Source organism: Monomorium pharaonis, chromosome 6, assembly GCF_013373865.1.
Source record: "Monomorium pharaonis isolate MP-MQ-018 chromosome 6, ASM1337386v2, whole genome shotgun sequence".
Classification (NCBI taxonomy): domain Eukaryota; kingdom Metazoa; phylum Arthropoda; class Insecta; order Hymenoptera; family Formicidae; genus Monomorium; species Monomorium pharaonis.
This window is the reverse complement of record NC_050472.1, coordinates 2,072,364-2,094,775: the sequence shown is the minus strand read 5'-3', so window position 1 is coordinate 2,094,775 and position 22,412 is coordinate 2,072,364. Positions and strand designations below refer to the sequence as shown.

At 34.3% G+C, this 22,412-nt stretch overlaps 6 protein-coding genes and 1 long non-coding RNA gene across 10 annotated transcripts; 4 read left to right on the top strand and 3 right to left on the bottom strand.

The window, feature by feature from the left end:
* The first annotated feature begins 3,716 nt into the window (after window positions 1–3,716).
* LOC105831510 (inner nuclear membrane protein Man1) lies at window positions 3,717–10,503 on the top strand. 3 transcript variants are annotated; one of them, XM_012671691.3, is made up of 11 exons: window positions 3,717–4,427; window positions 5,090–5,727; window positions 5,974–6,073; window positions 6,181–6,347; window positions 7,371–7,591; window positions 7,667–7,795; window positions 7,878–8,007; window positions 8,468–8,735; window positions 8,808–9,029; window positions 9,103–9,287; window positions 9,595–10,503. In XM_012671691.3, exons 1-11 carry the CDS (start codon window positions 4,240–4,242, stop codon window positions 9,744–9,746), a joined length of 2,400 nt encoding a protein of 799 aa, XP_012527145.1. In that variant the 5' UTR covers window positions 3,717–4,239; the 3' UTR covers window positions 9,747–10,503. The 3 variants fall into 3 exon arrangements, with proteins under 3 accessions (XP_012527145.1, XP_012527144.1, XP_012527143.1); XM_012671690.3 differs by having other exon boundaries at window positions 6,163–6,347; XM_012671689.3 differs by having other exon boundaries at window positions 3,718–4,427; window positions 6,139–6,347.
* A 655-nt stretch (window positions 10,504–11,158) lies between these two features.
* Window positions 11,159–12,807, top strand: LOC105831511 (protein unc-50 homolog). Its single transcript, XM_012671692.3, has 6 exons — window positions 11,159–11,250; window positions 11,645–11,796; window positions 11,877–12,063; window positions 12,213–12,346; window positions 12,427–12,528; window positions 12,605–12,807. Exons 1-6 carry the CDS (start codon window positions 11,159–11,161, stop codon window positions 12,742–12,744), a joined length of 807 nt encoding a protein of 268 aa, XP_012527146.1. The 3' UTR covers window positions 12,745–12,807.
* A 214-nt stretch (window positions 12,808–13,021) lies between these two features.
* On the bottom strand, window positions 13,022–14,106 carry LOC118646251. The gene is made up of 2 exons (XR_004963784.1): window positions 13,966–14,106; window positions 13,022–13,838 (listed from the first exon to the last, which is right to left on the bottom strand). It is a non-coding gene; the product is annotated as an uncharacterized LOC118646251 (long non-coding RNA).
* LOC105831493 (chromatin accessibility complex 16kD protein) lies at window positions 13,696–14,732 on the top strand. 2 transcript variants are annotated; one of them, XM_012671652.3, is made up of 2 exons: window positions 13,696–13,856; window positions 13,953–14,732. In XM_012671652.3, exons 1-2 carry the CDS (start codon window positions 13,722–13,724, stop codon window positions 14,355–14,357), a joined length of 540 nt encoding a protein of 179 aa, XP_012527106.1. In that variant the 5' UTR covers window positions 13,696–13,721; the 3' UTR covers window positions 14,358–14,732. The 2 variants fall into 2 exon arrangements, with proteins under 2 accessions (XP_012527106.1, XP_012527105.1); XM_012671651.3 differs by having other exon boundaries at window positions 13,938–14,732.
* A 66-nt stretch (window positions 14,733–14,798) lies between these two features.
* Window positions 14,799–16,035, bottom strand: LOC105831517 (transmembrane protein 199). The gene is made up of 2 exons (XM_012671701.2): window positions 15,572–16,035; window positions 14,799–15,248 (listed from the first exon to the last, which is right to left on the bottom strand). The coding sequence occupies exons 1-2, from the start codon at window positions 15,996–15,998 to the stop codon at window positions 15,001–15,003; spliced, it is 675 nt and encodes a 224-aa protein (XP_012527155.1). The 5' UTR covers window positions 15,999–16,035; the 3' UTR covers window positions 14,799–15,000.
* On the bottom strand, window positions 16,021–17,308 carry LOC105831518 (biogenesis of lysosome-related organelles complex 1 subunit 5). The gene is made up of 4 exons (XM_012671702.3): window positions 17,157–17,308; window positions 16,954–17,036; window positions 16,385–16,573; window positions 16,021–16,293 (listed from the first exon to the last, which is right to left on the bottom strand). The coding sequence occupies exons 1-4, from the start codon at window positions 17,173–17,175 to the stop codon at window positions 16,126–16,128; spliced, it is 459 nt and encodes a 152-aa protein (XP_012527156.1). The 5' UTR covers window positions 17,176–17,308; the 3' UTR covers window positions 16,021–16,125.
* Window positions 17,309–17,391: 83 nt separating this feature from the next.
* On the top strand, window positions 17,392–20,274 carry LOC105831495. The gene is made up of 4 exons (XM_012671653.3): window positions 17,392–18,711; window positions 19,200–19,344; window positions 19,526–19,597; window positions 19,900–20,274. Exons 1-4 carry the CDS (start codon window positions 18,659–18,661, stop codon window positions 20,029–20,031), a joined length of 402 nt encoding a protein of 133 aa, XP_012527107.1. The 5' UTR covers window positions 17,392–18,658; the 3' UTR covers window positions 20,032–20,274.
* The last annotated feature ends 2,138 nt before the right edge of the window (window positions 20,275–22,412 follow it).

Below are 22,412 nucleotides of genomic sequence, written 5' to 3'. Positions count from 1 at the left end.
TCAAATATCAAATTATATTAGCAGATTATGCTGATAAAACATGAAGATGTCAATTTATTACGATATTCTGTTGAAATCTATTGGCAAACTACTAGCATGCTAACATTTTTGCTTACTAGATAAGTATACGAAAATATCGAAATTATGTTTTCTTTGCAAACAAAAATGATAATGTGAACACATATACAGTAGAAAATCAGTTTTGTATTATTTATCTCGCTTAACGTTTTTTTTCGCCTTGTTAACTTTGAACGCTGAATATGCATGCCATTTTTTTTACATGCTTAACAGAGGCAAGTCTGTTTGAAAGTATTTGAGAAATCCAAACGTTCAGAATATTTCTACTGGGATAGCTTGTGAATTTGTAATCGAAACTTTTTTCAATGTCTAAATAATTAAAGAGAAGAAGATATTTACAAGTTATTATCCTATTATAAACATTTGTCTCTATTTTCTTCATTGTGACTGGAAAAAAGTGATGCAAATGTAAATTATGTTAAAATTACTATAAAAATTTAACTTGAAGGAAAATGTATTTAACGCTTTTTTTATTTTTTTAGTATATTCTTTATATATTGGTAAATAAAGTTGCTTCTTGGCATGTAAGCTGAAATTAATAAAGTCTATAGCATATTCTTGTGCACAAAACAACTACAATTGGAAAGGTATAATTATAATTGCTTTCAAAGTTTTATAAGAGATAAAAATGATATGTTTACGTGTCGTTTTCCAGTCACCGTTTTATACTTGCGTATTATTAACATTTCTTGTTTTTGTTGAAAAAAAATTCCAAAGGATCATAATATATTTTTTGTCAAATTTTTTTTTGTAAATGTAGTGTATATATTATATAGATGTTAATAATTTATTATTTCTATGCACACATACTTTTTTTAGTTTTTTTTCTTTTTCCCCTCGTTCCCCTTCTTTTTCACTTTACATACAATCCCACATACATGACTAATATACACATATATATTTATACTAAAATCTGCCAATTTTATTATGCATGTCATAAATTTTCGATGTGCGTAGCGTGTGAGCACATCAAAAGGAGGGAATAATTTACTTAATATATCGATTTGATACGAATTTAAGCTATACATAAAGCGCTTTATAATTTTAGCTTTACATTTTATCGTTGTAACGGCTGTAAATTCCTCTCATTTATGATAAGATGCTTTATTGCGGACTGACAACTCTTTTTAAGTATTTATCGTTTGAATGTGTTAAAATGATAGCGCGCGTGGTTGATGTGGTGTACAAGTCTCGTTTAAGTCTTACGAACCATTTATGAATGTTTCATTAATTATTTATCGAAAAGGAAAGCAAAAAGAAATGAGTATGTGCGTTAACGCAATAGAAAGGACAGCTCGACTTAAGGCTTATCGTATTATTACATGTACCGATCGTCATCCTTATTCGTTTTATATTGTCAACAACAGTGATTGCGAGCATTACGAAAAAAGGACTATAATAGCGTATGTATGTGTCGGAAAAAGATTATATGAAACCTGTGCAGTATGCGAAGCAAACAAGTCTTTTTCGAGCGCTTGAAAGCGAAGTTCTTACATTGCGTAGCGATATTCACGTATTATTCGTAGCGTATATATATCTTTGAACTTATTACCTCAAGTATCCTTTAAGTTAATTATAAAGCACAAGACACGTTTTAAGTGCAGAATGGAACGGAGGCAGCTCGGGCAGATGTTATTTATTGCGTTATTTGCATTAGATACGTGTACGTAATATGTGTATATACATATAAATATAAATATAAATATATATATATAGATATAGTATTTTATAAGTACGTGTAGTTTATAGCGTTATACAACTCGCAGAGTGTGTAGTAAATCTGACGCGTATACAATGTTTGCAGTGTACGCGAGTATACGGTCTACGTTGATGCATTGAATTCCTCGCGATACGATTTCTATATGCTTTCGAAAGCTAACTGCAATACTACGCCCATTTGTTGAAATATTTTCAACCGATGCGATATTAAGGGGGGTGAGGGACGAAGAAAATCGAGAAATTCAAAAGACTACTAAGAACTGAGTACAATGTTGTTATATTATATTTCGCTTATATAGTAGATTTTCTATTCTTTAATCGCTTAAACAACTTTACAGCGTACATAGTAGTACTTTATAACATACAAGAAACAATATTACGATATAAGGAGTTAATAAGAGATTACAAAGTGTATGTAATGAATTTGTGATTTCTATATATCATAAAGCATAGCATATAAGACAATCTGTTATATTGGTCCTACGTATGCTAACTGTATTTCTGTCGTCCATTTGTAAGTAAAAAAGAGGGAAGGAAAGAACACGTTCAGATCGATGTAATCGATCGACAGGATAAAAATCTGTTGTTTACAGTGAAACATATCGGAGTAAACTTTTTTAATGAAATTAATTGAGAGAGATGTATAGATTAAGTATTTAAGATTTTCGAAATAGATTTTTTATAATGGCGATATGTAAGTTTGCATACTTAAGTAAGTTTACATATGTAAGTTTATAAATTGGAAATATCTCTTTCTCTCTCTCTTTTTCTTTGGCTGCGCTTTGGTACTTGCAAATTGTCGACAGAATGCGCGACCACTATGTAGTCACCTGGTTTGCCATTTTCTACTCTATCACCGGGCAACTTTTGGTCGGACAGAATTCAGTAGTCCGTATAATGGACGGGATAAAGGAGGACGTATCGTCGCTGACTTAATTACATGATTGTTTAGGCATGCATTTCAGCAGCAACACAATTGTATAGTTTGTCAAAGCATATACATATCGCACTACATATATACATGCCGTAATAAGTATACCATTACATATAAGTACACACGGATCCTATAATATAAATTGATATATTATTTGTGCGCCATATTCCAATGTTAACATATTGTATTGTATAAAGAAACAAAATGTAACGTTAAAGCTATGATGCCGTGTATTTATGTATACGCATTTACAGCCCAATTTAAATGATCTAAATTCTATAATTTTATGTACCATATATTTTGATATATATTTTAATTTTTTAAATTAATTTCTAGTAGAGTTTTCCATTCTTAATTTATATACTTTTAAAATAATTTTTAATCATATTTAATTTTAATTAAATTTATATATTTAGATTCTTTAAATGTTTATTTATTAAATGACATTTATAAATTGTCTAAAATGAATTTAATCAAGATAAACTTCTTGTGCTTGAATCTTTCTAAAGTTCTTAAATTTTTCCCTCATATTTTTAATTTCTAGCTCAATTATGTTTAAACTAATGTTAAAAGCTCGTTCTAAAGTAACCGGACTTCTTCAGATATTTCTGGAATTCTCAACTTTGTAGACATTTAAAAATTATCAAGAAACGTGCAAGCTGTATATAAATTTTGTCTACAAATTAATTTTTTATAGTCAATTTTATACATTGCTACAATTTGAAGCAACAACATATACAGGAAAGGGTTTTTAAACATTTTTTCAAAAGTCTGGTAATATATCATTAATTTTCCTTTATTTTGGTCTCTCATGACTGCAGTTTGAAATTCCCGCCGTTTATCCGACCAATCTAATGACGGGTTTGGCTTTGCCGATTGGAGGATTTGTTCGATTGCCTCGGGCAATCGGAAATTACCATTTCGAGGAACGCGCGACGCTGAACGCTACTAGAGGTCGCGTATCGTATACGCGCGATCGCGACCGTTGGAAAATTGCGCCATTTCTCTTTTTTCAGTTACCGAGCGAGTTGAGTTGTTTGGCGGTGGAGGGAAGGCCGCGCAATAAACCGGACGGTGCGGTAGAGAGACGGACCGGGTGGCGGTGCGCGCGTGATTACACATACACACGTACGTCCGGCGAGATTTCAGCGGAGTCGAGGGCGAGCTTGGTTGTGCGGATGCACAGATTCGGGATACGGCCAGAGCTACGATCATCCACGTGCGCGAGAACGTGTGAGAGGAGCGGAGCAAGGACGGCGAGTGAGCGAGCAAGCGACCCAGCGTGCAAGCGTGCGTCTATTGTGCGAAGGCGGCGGACGGAGGATCGATCATCGATCGAAATAAGCAGCGCGGAGCGGTGCCGGTCCGTGAAACGAAGCAGTACGGAGACGTCTCGCAACGTCGCGATACGACCGCTGTCTGTATCGCCGATTAGGCGTCTTTCTCTCTCCTTTTGAGCCGGGTCTCATCCCGCTCCCGGGAACGCGATCATTCGCCCGCGAGACAAGATGTCGTTGGCATGGGTGGACGCGCTCAGCGATGCCGAGCTGCGGACGAAGCTGAGCGAGTACGGATACCCAGTGGGACCGGTGACGCAGACCACCCGCAAAATACTTATCAAGAAGCTGAAGAACCTCATAGAAGCCCGCAGCGCGGCAGAGGCAGGAGAAAGATCCCGGCTTTCGTTGGCCGCGAGGTGAGCGGTTTTTCTCAGACAAAATATTACACCGACACGAGTTTTCTTTCAGCTTTGCCACATTTATTCGCTTGCAGTAAATTCAGAACAAAAGAGAAAGACGGAGTGAAAAAGAGCGAGAAAAGGGGTAGAAGGAATGAGCAGAAGTTGAGAGGCCGGTACGATTCCATTGAGGTTTCAGATTCATACCAGGTTGGCATGTAATAGCGAGTCTTAACGTTCCAGTCTCGACTGGACGAGACACATCGCGAGATTTTCTTCTCTGTAGCACCTAGCCATCGATTCTAAATGAAAGAGGATGCACGGAGTGGCAATGTGTTTACAATCTATTCTTAGCAGTGCATGATACAGCAGCGCTTAGTTCATTACGCTAATAGTTTATAAGATATAATTTACTTTTTTTATCGCTAATCATTGGACTAACTTCTACGAAATTATTGTATTTTAGAAGCTAATTTTTTTTTAAGTAAATGTAAATTCTATTGCAAAATCTATGGAGTTTACAGAGTTTCAATTATGTCAATATGAATTTTATCCCAATCTAAATATTTTTCACTTTCAATTGAATCGCAACATATTAGACAAACACACAGATATACATACACATGTAAATAAAATTGTTTTGTATCTATCTCTTAATATTATTTTCATCTGTGCATTAGATATAGCAGTGATGACACAGACGACGATACAAACACAAACACAAATGTCATCAAAAAGAAGAAGAATCTTCGTCGGCAAACCCTTGCAACTTCTATGCCACCGCCTTCGAGTATTCCTCCTGAAGCTGCAAGTGTGACGAAAAATCTGGTCAAGGAGAATCTGTTGCCGTCACATTCGGAGTTCAAAGATCCCAACATGACAAATTTTGACAACTTAGGCATGCCTTTGACTCGCACTTCGAAAATTATGCAGACCAAGTCTGTTACCAGGACTCAAAAGACATACATGTCTGACGATTTGGAGACTGGATCGGATTCGGATGTTGTGGAAGATGTTGATCGTATTAGACGCAGCTCATATGATAAGTACCTGCCTAATCCGAGCAAACCGTACGATTCTCGAACATACGATCGTACACTTGATCAGATGTCGAAGACCAGACCACTGGGGTGGAATTATGAAGAGATGAAAGGCAAGTACAATTCTCCCTCAAAACTGAACGTCTCTTCAATTCATCCTGCAAAAGATAATGTGAGTGGAAGGGATAGTGCAACAGATCTTCTTGCAAACTATGAAACTCCATTTTTATCAGACTTTACAAGGAGACTCAGCCAAATGAATTCCACGAGTCCAAAAAGTAAGCAATTTTCTTGATTTGCAATGAAATATAATATTTTCTAATATAAAACATATTTTGAACTGAATTAATTGAAAACTTAACTTCATTTACTTCATTCAATTCAATTACTTAAAAATCTATCTGAAAGTTTAGTTCGAAATAAGAATTTTTTATTCTGTATTAATTACACAGTTACTTATGTAACTGGCTAATCCATGCGATTTATCTCACATGTATATACTTTATTTTATTTTATAATTTTAGGTTCTACAATACGTCCTACTTCATCAACCTTACCAGAAGTGAAAGAGAGAGATTCGAATGGCTTCTCTACCTTAAGGAGCATGTACTCGAGTTCACCAAGGTATACGAATTATTACTTAATCTAAATTATATATAATATAACGTAATATAAATAACGCTGTTTAGACACAATATATCGTCAACCGATAGAGTTCGGGATATTTTTAGTAGAACGACTTACAAGCCGTCGACGACAAGCAGAGAGGATGTACGAAACAATCAGAACATCGTGTCTATGGGCCTTGTGGCGATAGTCGCCCTATTCTTTTTAGGCCTTGCAATAATATATTTGGGACTTGGTGGGAAAACCGAAACGCTTCCATCACTTTCATCGGGTAGGTATGCAGAGATATAACTAGAGGAGATTTCTGAGAGACGGATATATAACTCTAAGGGGGAAGAAGGATTTTTTTTTTTAGAAATACACGTTTGACTATTAGAGTACAAGTAATAATACGCAAAGCACAATGTACATGTTCTATTTTCAAATTAATTTTGATTCACAATTTGCTGAAATTATTGTTATATATTTATTACTAATTATTACTAACGTTCAATTTCATTATTTTTATGAAACTAGTAATTATCTCGAGCTTACTAAATTAGACGTACAAGAGAATTTCTTGAATATGTAATTTGCTTTTTCCATATATACATGTATAATAAAAATTGCATATCTCTTGAATTAATTTGGATATTTTATTTCCTTTTCCCGTTCTTTCTATATATCTGTTCCATCTGTGTATTTCAACCTATATTTGCAGATACGTTTTTTATCATTTAATTTAGTCAATAATACGATGTCTGTGTGTAGAGGTAAAATGTATGGAGAACTCAATTGCATTAAAGTATTGTTTAGTTTTTGCAGAAGAGAGAGACTGAATTTTAAGGTTTAAGAATGGAGAAATTATTTGCTTCTTTATGTGTGTGTGTTTGAAAAAATGTTTTAGTCTTATATTTATTTATTGTACTTTTTCTTTTACATTATTCTGTAAAATTATTCAATTTTTAATTATTTAAACATTTTTTTAAATTATATATGCTGTACAATAAATATAGTTTATTTTAATAAAGGGCTAATTTGTAAACTGTATATAGGAAAGAAAGTAATTTTGAATTATTGAACTAAATTTTTCAAATGAAGGATTGCCATTTTTATTTGCAAAAAGAAAAATATTATCTTTGTTTTTTTTGCTTTTCATTTAATGGGATTATTTGGAAAAAAAAAAAAAATTAATATACTATTAGTATGGTTTTTGACAAATTTTTATATTTATAAATTGATTCTATTTTTTTATACATTATATTATGTATCACATATATCTTGATTTATACTTCCATATCACATGTATTTATAGATAATAACATACCGCAATGTTTCCTCGATGGAGCTCCTGATCTTAAAGCACCTGGGGTAAATTGCATAATGAAGGAAAACATAGAATCTGTGTTGCAACTGTTAAGGCGCCTACAACCCATTTTAACGACAAAGGCGATATCAAAAATATGCGAGAATTCGAATGAGAAATCATTTTTGACTGATACTGATATCATAGGAATGTTTACGAATGATAAAGTGGTGGGTTGAGAAATTGAAGTTACTTGCGCTTTAGGTGTAAGAATCTGGTAATCTGGATATAATCTTCACTTCCAGACAAGCCTCGAGGTAAAAGAGGATCTGCACAGCGCGCAGTTCTTAATCATTAAAAATCAAAAATGGGGTATTTCGCTTATCGATGTAAATGATGATAACGGAGAGATCACGGAAACATTGGATACTCTAGTAAATATTATTATATGTCGATCTGTTTCACTTTTTTTTCTCGTATTCTCAAATACTAATGCATATATTTAATCGTTTACAGGATAAATTATTTTCCGCCCGTCTAAATGGAAAAATCGGAATGACAATATTAAATCCTGAGCTACCGATGCAATGCCTCGTTAAGAACAAACTTTTTACCATCTTTTCTTCTCTCCTTGTAGTGGCAATCGGTAAAGTTCTAACAGACTGTTTATTTTGAGAAAACTTGTCTTATTTTGTGTTATAAGATTCCTATGTGCATGTTAATACAATGTGTGTATTCATAAGAGTATTATTCACTACTTTTTTATGATGTAATGTAAGTTATGCTTTAAGTAAAGTAGTTGCATTTAAAAATGATACTATATGCTTGGCGAAGTAATTTCGTTTTTAGTATGCTATCATAAACTAGAATTACTTTGTAACATTTTTGAGGCATTTCTTTCTTTAAATTTTAAAGTACATTGATGACGTAATATCTATATCTTTTATATTTTTAATTATGTAATGAATAAAAAAAAACAAAGAAATGCGTTTTACAAGAAATTTATAAGTGACTCGCAAAATAATATCTGTTTATGGTATTGCAATGCATGCATAGATAAAAATACATGTATTGAAAGATTTATAACGGTGGCTGTGTATCTTCAGTCTCATTGACAGGTATCGGAATTTATAAATCGTATCTTTGGTATCTAAGATACAAGAAATGTACGGAGAGAGAGGTGTTTAAACTTGTTAGCGATATTATAAGTCTCGTTGAGACCCATCATCAAAATGCATCCACGCAACCTGGTGCACAGGAAAGTTTTCTCGCCATAAACCATGTGCGAGACAATCTCATTCTACCAAAGGATCGTAAAAGAATGTCAAGTCTTTGGGAAAAAGCAGTGAAGTTTCTAGACGAAAACGAATCCAGGTAAAAAGGTCTTTTGTCTGTTTCTGTCTTGTATCTTGCTGCAAAGTAATAAGATATGATTTTGATATTCAGAATTCGGAGAGAGGTACAACAAGTGGCAGGAGAAGAGTTTCATGTATGGCGATGGTTGCCGAATAACACTTTGAACAAATCTCCTGTGCAAAGCGCAACTTTGGGCAAGAAACCGAAGGTCTGGCAGGGACAAGCATTCGAAACAATGGAAGGATCTGTTAACAGTTTGACTTGTTCGCCGACGCCTTGTCTGAAAATCAGGCACATGTTTGATCCAGATATGTAAGTAATAAGTTACATATGACTTCTATGATCAATGATGGATGACTTAATTGCTCTTTGTACCACGATATAGTGAAACTGAAGATGATTGGGAGACGAGAGTACAGGACGCTATTTTAGAGAAGTGCGGAGAGGGTGTGAAGATACTTCACATTCGAGTGGACATCGGTAGCCGCGAGGGCTGCGTTTATATGAAATGTATGTCGCAAGAAGATGCTGGTAAAGCTTACAGGGCATTACACGGTTGTTGGTTCGATGGTACGTCGCAATTCCTAGTTCTCTAAACTTAATTCTTGAACACTGGTACAAGCTATTGGCGTGGTTATTGCGCATTTTTACAGAATTTAGACAGTATTGAGAAATTGGTTATAAAACGTACAAAATATTTACCTATTCCTAATTATCTTATTTATAAGACAGTATCTTAAAAAAAATTTTTTTTCTTTATATGGTACCTAATATCTTTAAAATATTTTTAATTAAAGAAAAAAGTTAACTAAATGGTGAATGTACAAGTATTTCTAATAGATCGTATTTCTAATAGATTTCTTTATTTTCTGCCTAGGTAATTTAGTGACTGTGAAGTACCTGAGATTAGAGCGTTATCACGAGCGATTTCCGGATGCCGCCCGCTGTGTGACGCCTCTCAAGCCAAGCAACAATCAACGATTATCTATGCAAGCGCATTACTGGCAGAGTCCGGCGGAGGCAAATTAAAAGTTCACATTTCTATTTCGACATTCAGAGAAACGTTAGAGCTCTCGCATTTGAATCACATACACACGTACACACAATTATCCTGCGCTGATCAGAACTTACGGAATCTGTCGACTTTTTATTTATTCCGTGATAACATACCTACCCCGGTAAGAAATGGCTCATCGAAACAACTGTTGAACTGATGAGTTTTTCGGTCATCATTTCTCACTGCCGTACAGCGCAAATACTTATTAGGAGATACTTCTATTTTATAAGAGCATTTTCTTTTAAATTCGCTAACTGTGTATTATATTCTACTTTGTATCTTTTATGAACGAGATGAGGAGGGAATACATGTTTTTAATAGTTAAATAATAATAATAATAATTATAATAATGATGATAACAGCACACGGTAACATTAATATATAATTAAAAATGCTTTTAAAAAGCTTTTAAAAAACATTTTAATCTGAGTTTTATAGTATTTTCAAGTAGCAATATACGTACGTAAGCAAAACGTGCATCGCATTCTCTATAGGCCTATCCAAGACTAATTCGCTGATCATCTATGTAAGGCATCTATGCAAAGAAATCTGATTACAGGACTTGTTACAATGCAGTTTCTTAATATACTAAGCTTGCGATCGCGAAATTTCTGTGCATACGAAAAAATATCGATTTAATTATTTAAGATTACATTAACAATTCTTTTTTAATAATCATTACATAAGAAAGTTATTTTTTACGATGTATCATAAAAATGTACAGTAAAATAAGATTAAATCAATTTGTAAAAAAATATGGAGTTAAAATCGCACATAAATTTATTATACTGTAGCAAATTAAAAAAAAAAAAAATATATATATATATACGGAATTAATTAGAAAATTAATACACTGGCTCATAATTGCAGCGCGTCGATTTACTGATAATACTACTGATTATTACCGGTTTTTAGCATTCGTGAATATTTACCCTTGTAATTAATTTGATGCATACAATTATCGCGAGATTATTTTGCAAGCATGTAATACCTAGTGGTGATAATCTACTGAGTGCGCACATTTATTATTTCTATAAAATGAAATATTTTCTTATCATTTCATTGTGTTTCTTATCGATTGTGCCGAAATTCGAATGCTGTTTCTCATCCGAGCATTTGTCGAGAATCGAGAGGGCGTCGGTTCAGATGGGTTTTTGTCATAATACGCGAACATTGGCGAACATAACCTGAAATCGTCAACGCTAAGGTTTATTACTGAAAACTTATGCGCAATATAACTCCAAAAACGAGTTGAAGGCACTTAAATATTACCACCATTCAATGATACTCCTTCGAAATCCTTTCCTAAAGTTTTCAAGGTATGCTTATCTGCTGAGAGTGACAGCGCGAGTTGCAACGGAGTGAGCTGTCAAAAGGTCCGAAAATGAAATATTCCACTTCGCCGCCGACAAGTCGGTCTCAATCGCCCGTTCCGACAGAATTTTCGTCGTCGTTGCCGATGCCGGCCGTTTATAGGTAACGCGCAGATATACGTTACTTTTTAAATATTTATTACTCTTTAAGCGATATCAATCTTACAATCATGGACATTACGCATCTAACCGATTTATATCCATGAGAATTTTTAAAAACTAAATTCTTTTTTTTTTTTTTCAAAAGGAAATACATTTGGAATTGAAAGTATGTTCATGAATTTTTAGCAATTTTTTAAAAATCATTTTAAATAGATAGAAAAAGTAATTGGATATGATGCAATACCCATAATATCTTTCGCATATTGTATCGTAAGGATTAACGTAACAAGTTTTCGTTTCATCAATTTGATGTCTATAAAGTGATTTTATTCGTATTATTTTTATTGTTACATCACTTTTTTGCTTTTTTTGATGGTACGACTTATCCTATTTAGGCACAATTGCATGGGCGCAGCAACTAAATGCTACAAATATCTGAGAAAACTACTGATGTTTGACCAAATGGACTTTGAGTTTGCCATCTGGCAGATGATCTTTCTGTTTATAGCACCACAGAAAGTATACAGAAACTTCCGAAACAGAAAGCGTATGTTGCATCTGCTGTACAAGCTATGCTATTATTGTGTATATTTTATTCTTACGTCTGTGTGTACTGGATTGTTACAGAAACAAAATCGCAATTTGCAAGAGATGACCCTGCATTTTTAGTGCTGGTCACATGTTGTCTCTGTGTATCTACTATCATTTGTGGTATAGTACTGAGTTTAGGATTTTTCCAATTTGTAAAGTTGTTATTTTATTTCATCTTTATTGATTACTTAGCCATTGGGTTGTTAATAACAACAATATTTTGGTGAGTATAATTATCTGTAGAGCATGTTGTTTCAGCCTTTCTTATGATAGAAATTTTATTTAATGGGAGTCCCAAGAATCAATTTAATAAAACTAGCTTGAGTTTATCATTGTTTAATTCTGTATATTCTGTTCTAATTTTGCTTATAGGTTTATCACCAATCGGTATCTCAGGATAGACAGAACGCAGGACGTCGAGTGGGGCTACGCATTTGACATCCATTTGAATGCAGTAATTCCTGCAATAATCATACTTCATATCTTACTACTATGTCTATATAATCGTGAGATTTTGCATACGTTTTATCTCGTTGTCAAGCATACCATTGAATATTATTTAATGTGTTTTTTGCTTTTTTTACAGCTTTGATAAACAATGATACGTTTTTAGCGAGGTTTCTTGGAAATACTTTTTGGTTCATAGCTAATAGTTACTACATTTACATTACATTTCTTGGCTACGCAAGTAAGTTAAGAATGCATAATTTAGATAATAGTCTATCTCTTCTCTTCTCTATATCTTAGATTTATTCTCATTTCAGATATCGAAATACTTCATAAAACCGATTTGATATTATCCACTGCTGTACCCATATTAGTATTGATATATATCACTGCATTATGCGCTGGTATCAACATTGGTTATTTAATTATAGAATTCTATCATTACCGGGCCCTGTGAAATATTTTTATTAAATTCATGTATGGAGATTTTTTGAAATAACAACCTAGGTGTATAGAAACCATTTATTCTGGAATTTCTGTGAAAAACAGTAATTCTTCTGCTCCAAAATTTCTTTTATCCTCACTCTTATTTTATGTACGACATAAAATAGGACATTCTTATGTGGGTTTTATTTTGTGTCTTGTTTTACGATTACATGACAAATGGGGGAGGGGGATGGGAAAAGTTTTAAGAGGAGAAAGAATTCCATTATAGAAATATAATTCATTATAGAAATTTTCGAATAGAATTTTATTTAAAGGCTATTAATTTTTTCAACAATTTTACAATCCTAAAGATGATTTCTTATGATGCCCTTATTTTTCGTTTTTTTTATTTTGTATTAAATTAGCTTAACTTCAAACTCAATTAATTTATACTTTCTATATTTTTCTAATTCTAAGGCTAAAATCAATTTTAAAATTAGCTTTACCAATACAAACAGACCTAGAATAATCATCGAATTTCAAAATCCAAATAGTGAATTTTCATACAAAAACATTGTATTATGAGATTAATTTTGTATTGTGATATTAATATGCATTTTAATTCGCTAATAAAATGAAAAATTTAAGACAATCTTAAAAAAATCAATTTGAATGAAATAAATATTACTTTACACAATCAATCACAATATTTATGAATATTATTTTTCGTCAAGCTGATATCGTCTCGTGGTGTAATTGACTGTGGTGAAAGGAGAATGATTTGACTATTGAAGAAACGTGAAGTTTCCGATCTGTCACGACTTTCATAATTCGTGTCTGATGAAACTAGCGCTATCTGCAGCGTGAGGAAGCATCGTCGAACTAATCTACGCTTTAAATCGTGAAATTTGCCAGAATTTACTGTCGGCTTTCGCTGCGGCTTTTTTTTGCTCGATCTCGACGCTTTTTCTATATAAATAAAGAAAGGTGAAAGAATAAGTACGTGCGATGAGCACACAAGCCTCCTCGATGAAGATAAAAATGTTGCGCTTGCCGATCTCGCGAGTGAAGACTATTATGAAGAGTTCGCCTAGCGTCGATACTGTCGGACAGGACGGTTTGTACCTGGTCACAAAAGCCACGGTAAGTAATTTTGAGGTTAGAGATATGTTTCTGAAAAAAACTGTTCCTATAATTTATCAATTTAACTTGATAAATAAATAGAGAGATATTTTGCAGGAGCTTTTCATACATTATCTGACTGAGGAGGCGCATATGCAGAGCAACAAGGGATCCTCGCTGGACTACAAACACCTGGCGGAGGTGGTGCAGACCAACGACACACTGGAATTCCTGCGAGAAATAATGCCAAGGAAGATTACAGTCCGGCAGTTTAAGGAGATGATGGCAGCTAAAGAGGCGTCTAACAGTAGCAGCTCTTCCGACAGTAGTTCGGACTCTGACAGTGATAGTGATTCAGACTCTGAATCGGACTCCTCTGATAGTGTTGAGACAAAGGGGGACAACGAGAACTCTGCAAGCAGCGAGCGGGAAAGCGAAACTGAGGAGAATGGCGGTTGCCATTCGGACAGTGACAAAAGTGAAAGCAGTACAAAAAGTGACAGTGAGGAAAACAAGAGATGAGAACTTGTAAATTTACACATTTAACAGACACCTAGAATTATTTTCGTGTTTTTATTTTTCGCATATTGTGCCTAGAAAAACTTACATAGTATTAAAATTGCTTGTGCATATTTGTAGGTGCATAAAACAAACAGCCAATAATGGTTCAAAATTTTGAATAGATAAGAATTTAAAAAGGAAGATATTTATATTTTTAGAATCGACAAATGTACACTATCAAGATCTTTTTGCATATCTCTCACACATTTTTGTATATATTTATATATATATCTCTCTCTTCTGAGAAATTCATTTTTCATGCATTCAATTGCGTTAGTTGAATTAATGTAAGTAGTAAGAGTTCATATTACAGAAATTTCTATCAGACGTCTACAATTTTAATAATTATATTTATTTATAATCATGTCATAAAATCAAATTTTCATTTTTGATAATAATAAATGATGTCACAATATTTCATTTTATTTGGTCTTCAAAGATTTAGTATAATTTATGTATCATAGAAGAGTAATGTACATTTTTTTAACTTTTATACAATACAAAGTTAGTGAAAGTAGCTTGCGTATTTTATATTATTAGCATTTTAAAACTTTTTTGCTATAAAACATATATTTAATATAATGAAACGAGAGCTGCTCGAATGTTAGTCTTGATGTAATTTTTTCAATTTGGGTGACGTAACGTCGAAACCATCTTCACTTAATTTTAGAGCTAGAAAATAGATCTCGGCCAGCGCTATGATTAACGCGCAAATTATACCTAAGAGTAATCTAAATCCAAAGTCCAGGTCCCCGATTATGAGTTCTACTCCGATGAATCCAAAAGCAAAGCCAGCTATCACAGAAAATATGAATTGCGCGACGGCGATCAGTTGTTTGTTCATAAGTTTCACTACAAAATAAAAATTACGTTAGAAAGCATATGTAGAAATACATGTTAAATTATATTTTATAAGCACGTTTAAAAATCAGATACATGGTCAAGAATATAGTATAAAAATTTTATTTTAGTAAAACATAAGCGAAAGAAGCAAATATTAATTAAAATGGATCTTATAATTTTGCGCGAATTATACAATTCGTAGTGTATTTGAGCTAGTAATTATATGATTCACGCAAGATTATTATTAGGCACCATGATCAACTTGACCGATTGACTTCGTTCGCTTACGTCTAATATTTTCATCGATCTATAATTTATATTGTTTATTTTACTTTGATACGCGATGCTGTCCTCCGGTAAGAATTTCCGTACGGAATCGATGCTTTTCGTCATTGCTCGATATTCCCGGGCGTTTTGTTGTGCCGTTAATTTCTGCACTCTAGCCTCCAACTCTGGATTTCGCGGCGTCTCTTTCGGCGTCGGTAATATCACATTGGAATCGTCGAAAAGCTCGTGTAAGTAGATTTTTTCTGTTGCGGTTTTTCTGTGTTTCTTTAAATATTTATTTAGCCATCTAAGGTCCCCAATTTTTAATGTGACATCTGCGAGCTTTTCCTTCTTAGATTTTTTTGATTTGCGCAAGGATATAATGCCGTTCGGTGCACCATCCGTATCTTTTACATCGTGTAAGATAAAATGGATCAATTTCTTAGATGGTTTTATCGTTATAGTAGGATCCACAATTGACTCTAGTGGCATATCTAAATAGATTGAATACACCTTTTTTTCTCTCTACCTTAAGAAAATAATTAGATCTTTATATTAAACGTTGATCCTAAGATAAGCAATGCACAGACAAATAGACTGCACAATTATATCGTTATTCTTATGGCGTAATATGCAATTTCTTTTCCAAGTCAACATAGAACTCTTGTATTTCGTTTTCCTTCTCCTCAAATGTCTGGTCCACCTTCTGACACTTGTCGCTCATATCATTTATGAATCTCTCCCACTCCTTTTTCCTAAGTAATCTGTTTTTGCTCAAAACACTATCCTGCAAAATCGAAGTAAACTTGTGTGAATCTATTCTTTTCACGTGTCACAAGTGATGCATAAACAAGGGATGCAAAAGGCGGTATACATACGCTATCAAAATTTTCCTCTCTCTGTAAAACGCGATTGCACATACTCAGGGCGACATCCACGTTTGCTTTGAGGCTGGGTAGGTGACAATCGCCTAGTTGTTCAATACGATCCAACTGATTCTCCTTCAATTCTGTTGCATACTCGAGTATCTTAAACAGGCGTTCTACTTCTCTATCGGACCTTTTTTCCTTGAAACAGATCCAATTGTAAGATCTAAGTTCGTTTGTAATCTATTACGATTATGTAAAATTATATTACGATCGTATTGCGCAGATAATATGCAACACTTTTTAAAATAAATGCACAACATATAAAATGTATCGACAATATTCATTACAGAGTTTGGAGAATTTTTAGAAGAAAAAAATGTAAAGATCTATAGGCAGACGAGAATTATTAGTTTTCATCAGCGTCTCTGTTTACGATCAAGGCTTCATAGGTTATGTCCACTCATAATCCATATTTCGATGGCATATTTCTAATTGAACTCCAATTGATTTTTGTTGATGTCGGTATAACGGTGATGTCAAGATAATGCCGCTGTCGAGAAGTTTTGACGGTTGCTCACCTGAAACTCTCGCAAGAAGAACGTGACCTCTCCCTGGACGAACGGACGATGATCGAACAATCTGCCCCAGATCTCGCCCGTGTCTGCGGAAACGCGTGTGAATCAGTGACAGTAGTAAGATACCTAACGTAAATACGTTAAGTACATTGTCCACCGAGTATGCGTTTGCATGCACTCTAAGGACGATACCGTGAATGCCGCACCTTTGATGACAGACGCCATGACGGCCCCACAAGACCAGTGGAAATGGATGGCGCGTGGTCGGACGACGGCACGCCGTCACGTGACTGGCTATACTACTGAACCGACCGCCGCACGAAAGGGAAAAACAGTAGAAATTCCCGGCCAAAATTCTATAAAACAATAAAGTAGATTAAGGGTCGGTTGTTTCAACTTCTTGGTAAACTTATCTATCAGGTAAATATATTTTGTCTTTATTTATTTAAGAAAAGAAATGAAGATAGACACATGCTTACCTGGTAGATAAGTTTATCAAGAAGTTGGAACAACCGACCCTAAATAGAATAAATGTGTGCACATGTGTGATTATTCTTTTGTCATAGTTATTATTTAGTATTTATTAATATTGCTGCAATTTGGCTTTAGTTGTGTATTTTTTATTATTTTTTTCCATAATTCGTGAAAAAAAACATTGCTTTAAATTCAAATATATAATTCCGGTCTCTCTCGTAATTCTCTCAATATATACTGTATCTATATTTTTAGAGAGAAAATTATTATACGCAAATAAACGTATGTATTGTTTCTCAAAAGCTACAGTTTTGATATTACATACACTTCACTGATATTATATATGTGTGTATGTATATACATATGTAAATACAACAAAATTTATAGATATATGAATACATATCCATATGTATATATCGTTATTTTTTGTAAAATTTATAATAAACTCGGTTGAACACATTAATGTGCATTAATGTACATTAAACGTTGTAAAATACTAAATGTGTATAAAAAGGCATAAATATCATATATTAAAGCCATATAATACCCCTTTTGTATCATTTTCTTTTTCCAAGTGCTACTTAATTTACACGTCGCAATTACATTTTATCTATAACTCTGCGGAGATTCTACTTTATTTTCAAGGGAAGATTCTTCGAAACGCAACTGGTTCTAAAATCAGAACGATCGAAGAACCTTGAGAACGAATTGTGAAAGGTGCAAAACAAGCATGCAATTTTGAGGAAGCGTTACGGAAATAGGGTCGATCGATAAAATGCCAAAATATAACGCCGCGTTGCGTGCACGTGTGTTGGTGTAATAGCGGTCCGCGCGTTAATGGGAATTTCGCGTATATTTTTCGCGGCGATGCCGATAACGTTTACACGCCGATGAAACGAACGCGTGCACGCGTTTGAGCGATGGGTTGTATTCTCGGGTTACATCGCGACAGTGATTATCTCTGTGGGAACGCCGCGCTTGGGTATCGACGCTAAAATCCGAACCGCTGCGAAGAGGATGCCCGCAACTAACAATGGTATCGCGTGATTACGCGTGCATTCCGCTGCGCGCACTTATACCTTCATATATAAGGGGAAGAGGAGAGGAGACAGGCGGGGTGTGATTACGCGAGACTACATATGCTGCATGCCGCTCGATCGTCCGTGATAATCGCCGGTACGGTTTGTTCTCGCGGGTAAGGCGACGACGCAAAGTGTAAATTCGTGCGGGTGCAATGAAGGCGGCGAGACGATTACTTTTCCTGATGGCAATCCTGCCTCTCGCAACGTAAGACAGCGACGATTACGAATATTTGAGTATTTTGCTTGTAAAAGGACCAGTTGCCAATTTCTTAACCATTAAGTTGCGATTATTATTATTATTACGATTATATTATGCAATATATATTATTTCAACTATTATTACATCATATGTGTAGTAACTATAATTAAATTATAATTGTACTCCAAAGATGACGAAAGTTTAAAGCAAATATGCATCTATTAACGCAATGCAATTTCAAATAACACACGGATATAAATGGAAATAATATCATTTATTATAATATAATAATCTCTCTTTCTTTCTCTTCTTTTCGCTCTCGCTTTCATGATTACAAAGTTATTAGTCTAACATGAAGCTCTTTTCTCTTGGAAACAATTATCGTCAAATGAATTTGCAAACCTAGTAAATTTCTTTGAAGTGCAGTATAATTTTATTCTCGCGTAATTGAACTCACAATTATTGCACTTGAAACGAAAATTGTGTCCTATCAGGCAAGAGGAAGTCACGGAGGGTGCATGCAGTTGCGCCGTGTTCTCCGTTCCGGAAACAAAATTGATAATAGAACACACACTGCAATACAATGTGAGCTGCAATCAAGAAGGCGCTGAAAAATGTCGACAATTATGTATCATATTAGTGAGTACTTTAATTTCCCTACTATTTCCGCTATCTGTTGCTGCATTACTTTATATCATTGATTACGAAAATAAATTTAGATATTATTTTCAATTCTCGAGAACTTGTTAGTGACTAATCCAAGAAAATAAAAGAAAAGTAATAAGAATAATTAAAAAATGAGATTAAAATTGATGTCTAGGCTCAAGGTGCTCGGGACAAGGCACCAGCGCTGATTTGCGAGAAGCTGAACACTCATGTCGAAAATCTAAAGGTAAACGGTATAATTTTTTACATACACAAGATTATTCTCGGTTTACAAACAATAAAAAGAAACGTTTTCTAAGCGTATCTGTTAACATTTAATTTTTATCTTGACGTAGCTAAAAAAAACAGTAACAAGTAAATGTAATTGGGGTTATTATAGATGTGGATAATGAAAACTATATATTACTACGCGAATAAAACGTAATTGCATCGCTTCGATTGTTTCGCTCTTTTTCACATTTTTCAGGTGATAATTTTCGCAGTAATAAAACGACGCGTTTTGTTATTTTATCTTTTTGCTTTTCACAGGTGGCCGTATATATAAAATCATGTAATATGGCTCTTTGGACACCCACTAGTTTGGAGAGCACAGAGCCCATTTGCTGTCACGAAGGGAGGGCAGTTATTTGTGATGAGGCGATGTCGATAATAGAGAATTAACGAGCTCGCGCGTCCAATTCATTATTTCCCGCTTATTTCCACCGTTAACGGGTGTCTTACTATTGATTATGTAATAACCTGTCGTGTAATTAATACACCATCTCTCGCTTATTACGTTAACGTATTATACGCGTATAATTTCTATAGTTCGATATTCGTAATTAGTAATTTTCTTTGAATTTATAAGATCATTGTAAGATATATACATACATACGAATAATAAAGTACGCAAACAACACAATAGCAGGTTGGTTGAATTTACGTAGAATTCAAAGAATGCCGTTTCGGGAGCATTATACCCGATATGCATTTATATCCTTTGTTCTCTTCACAAAGCTCAGATGCCGAGACTGAAACTGCCAAGAAGTCTATCTACCATTGAAGTCTCTATACAAATGCTAAAGCTCGAGCTTAAAATGCAATAATACGCATTTCGGTACTGCAGCTCCAAAATGCGCCTGATGCTTCCTGGAATGAAAACCTATCCGCTGAAAAATTGATCAGCATTCCACGACAAGTTTTATCCTTTTAAAGAATTTGTGTGACTTTTAAATAAGTAACAACAATAAATCAAAGAAGAACCACAGAACTTCTTTTACAAATGATATTTATCTTTAGCAAAAAAAGAACTTGTTTGTTAATTTGTTAAAGAAGAATTTATTCTAAAGAATCAAGTGTAACTCTACTAATTAGTGACATTAATTTTATAGATCCTGTTTGGCAAGTTTAGAGTTTTCCCTCAATGAAAATCCCTCAATTAGTCGAGATAATTTGCGATATAAATTTAAAAACTATTACGAGTTTTATCACAAAACTTATCCTGCTATTTAAATTTAAAAATTGCTCTAAAATTTAAATTTAAAGATTATTTTAAAAAATTCGCAAGTCTATCAGCAAATCAATGTTTTTTCCCGTAGTCTTTTTATTTAATCCTGTTCCGATTGTTCTCTCCAATTGCCAATTCAATTCTATTCTACACTCTCTTTTATCTATCAGGAAAGCAAGCCAAACAAAACAAATCTCTAATAGATCGTAATAGGAGTGTTTAAACAGATATTTTAATTCTTTTTCATCAGATACGTATTGGATTTTTTAATATAAAGTTATAATTTTAGTAAGCTTCTGCTTTAATCGTACAAATTTATTATACAATAAAAATAATTACAAAACATTTTTGTCGAAACTTTTAAACGATACAAAACGATGTGTCCGATAAAAATATATTGCTCTCCGCACTTTTCACGATATTACAACGAACTACGATTATCGACAAAGATTTAATTCCACTTGTGCTCTCGCGTATCTAAAAGTCAAAGCTTACTCCGGGACGAGCACGCTCGAAAGTATTAAATGGTATTTGTTCCCGACCAAATCTTCTTTCGCATAGTACAAATGCTACGGTCGACTGTACTGGGTGTATCGTGGAATTGTGAGAATCCTGCATGCAGTTTTTGACAAAGTGTGCAGACGATTCCCTCCTTCGGCGGAGCTTCCAACGGACTCGTTAGTCTAATCGAAAAACGATTTAACATTAGAAATAACACTAAGGATCGACAGGAAGGCCCTCATTCGATTAAGTCTCAGATGACGTTAGGACAGAGATATAATAAGATTTCAGCTTCTCAGTGAATTTCGTCTTGCCTAACGGAGATTTAATCTCGGGTTTAAGCGCGAAAATATTAAATTCGCATAATCGCCTTTCGATAAATGACGAGTCCTCAATGAAAGTTTCTCGCTTCGATGCGAGCAATTCGATTCCAAAATTATACGCTCGAGCGTATTCGAGTTCTCGCGTGCCACCCCGTATACGGCAAGCCGATCCTGGGGCCGCGGCCCGGGTATCAGCGCATCGCCGGCTCGAGATACCCTCTATTTCGATGATGGCGTTCCCGGAGTCTTGTCCCAGAAGCCGCCGCCATTGAACGGACGGTTTGTTATCGCTTTCCCGTCTCCCTTCTGAGGGCGAGCCCTTCACTCTCGAACTTCAACGGTCTTCTCTATATAGGGCTTACTACGAGGGAGTCATTGTGTAACAGAGGTTTTGTCATTCTTAGCTCGCTCGATTTTAATGATCGCGCTGTTTTCGAATGCGAGTTCTGATCGCCGCGCATCAATTAACTGACCAAGCGTGAAATATCAGGAAAATTTGTTCTGCAAAACGAAGATATTCTCGCGATAAAGCTGCATGTATATATGTTGTCATACGTTTTTAAAAATAATAATAAAAAAGCGATCAAAATTATGCGTTAAAATCATCGGTCGACAATTAGTAATTAAGTTCTTTGCTTTATATTCACAGAGATTTTTAACTCGAACTTTTTAGGTCTAATTAAACGAGTTAAAATTTTTTAATTACTAAACAAGGGTGCACTTGCACAGTT

What these genes read in the sequence shown, in the direction of transcription:
- LOC105831493 (XM_012671651.3), top strand. Translation starts at nt 13,722, where the DNA reads ATGAGCACACAAGCCTCCTCGATGAAGATAAAAATGTTGCGCTTGCCG. An exon ending in ACCTGGTCACAAAAGCCACG is followed by an intron (nt 13,857 to 13,937) that starts GTAAGTAATTTT and finishes ATAAATAAATAG; the next exon opens with AGAGATATTTTGCAGGAGCT.
- LOC105831518 (XM_012671702.3), bottom strand. An exon ending in TCTTCTTGCGAGAGTTTCAG is followed by an intron (nt 16,574 to 16,953) that starts GTGAGCAACCGT and finishes ATCTGTTTCAAG; the next exon opens with GAAAAAAGGTCCGATAGAGA. An exon ending in GAGAGGAAAATTTTGATAGC is followed by an intron (nt 16,294 to 16,384) that starts GTATGTATACCG and finishes TCGATTTTGCAG; the next exon opens with GATAGTGTTTTGAGCAAAAA.
- LOC105831517 (XM_012671701.2), bottom strand. Translation starts at nt 15,998, where the DNA reads ATGCCACTAGAGTCAATTGTGGATCCTACTATAACGATAAAACCATCT. An exon ending in GGACAGCATCGCGTATCAAA is followed by an intron (nt 15,249 to 15,571) that starts GTAAAATAAACA and finishes TTTATTTTGTAG; the next exon opens with TGAAACTTATGAACAAACAA.
- LOC105831510 (XM_012671689.3), top strand. Translation starts at nt 4,240, where the DNA reads ATGTCGTTGGCATGGGTGGACGCGCTCAGCGATGCCGAGCTGCGGACG. An exon ending in GCTTCCATCACTTTCATCGG is followed by an intron (nt 6,348 to 7,370) that starts GTAGGTATGCAG and finishes ATGTATTTATAG; the next exon opens with ATAATAACATACCGCAATGT. An exon ending in CACATGTTTGATCCAGATAT is followed by an intron (nt 9,030 to 9,102) that starts GTAAGTAATAAG and finishes ACCACGATATAG; the next exon opens with TGAAACTGAAGATGATTGGG.
- LOC105831511 (XM_012671692.3), top strand. Translation starts at nt 11,159, where the DNA reads ATGAAATATTCCACTTCGCCGCCGACAAGTCGGTCTCAATCGCCCGTT. An exon ending in AAACTTCCGAAACAGAAAGC is followed by an intron (nt 11,797 to 11,876) that starts GTATGTTGCATC and finishes GGATTGTTACAG; the next exon opens with AAACAAAATCGCAATTTGCA. An exon ending in TTAATAACAACAATATTTTG is followed by an intron (nt 12,064 to 12,212) that starts GTGAGTATAATT and finishes TTTTGCTTATAG; the next exon opens with GTTTATCACCAATCGGTATC.
- LOC105831495 (XM_012671653.3), top strand. Translation starts at nt 18,659, where the DNA reads ATGAAGGCGGCGAGACGATTACTTTTCCTGATGGCAATCCTGCCTCTC. An exon ending in GCAATCCTGCCTCTCGCAAC is followed by an intron (nt 18,712 to 19,199) that starts GTAAGACAGCGA and finishes GTGTCCTATCAG; the next exon opens with GCAAGAGGAAGTCACGGAGG. An exon ending in GACAATTATGTATCATATTA is followed by an intron (nt 19,345 to 19,525) that starts GTGAGTACTTTA and finishes ATTGATGTCTAG; the next exon opens with GCTCAAGGTGCTCGGGACAA.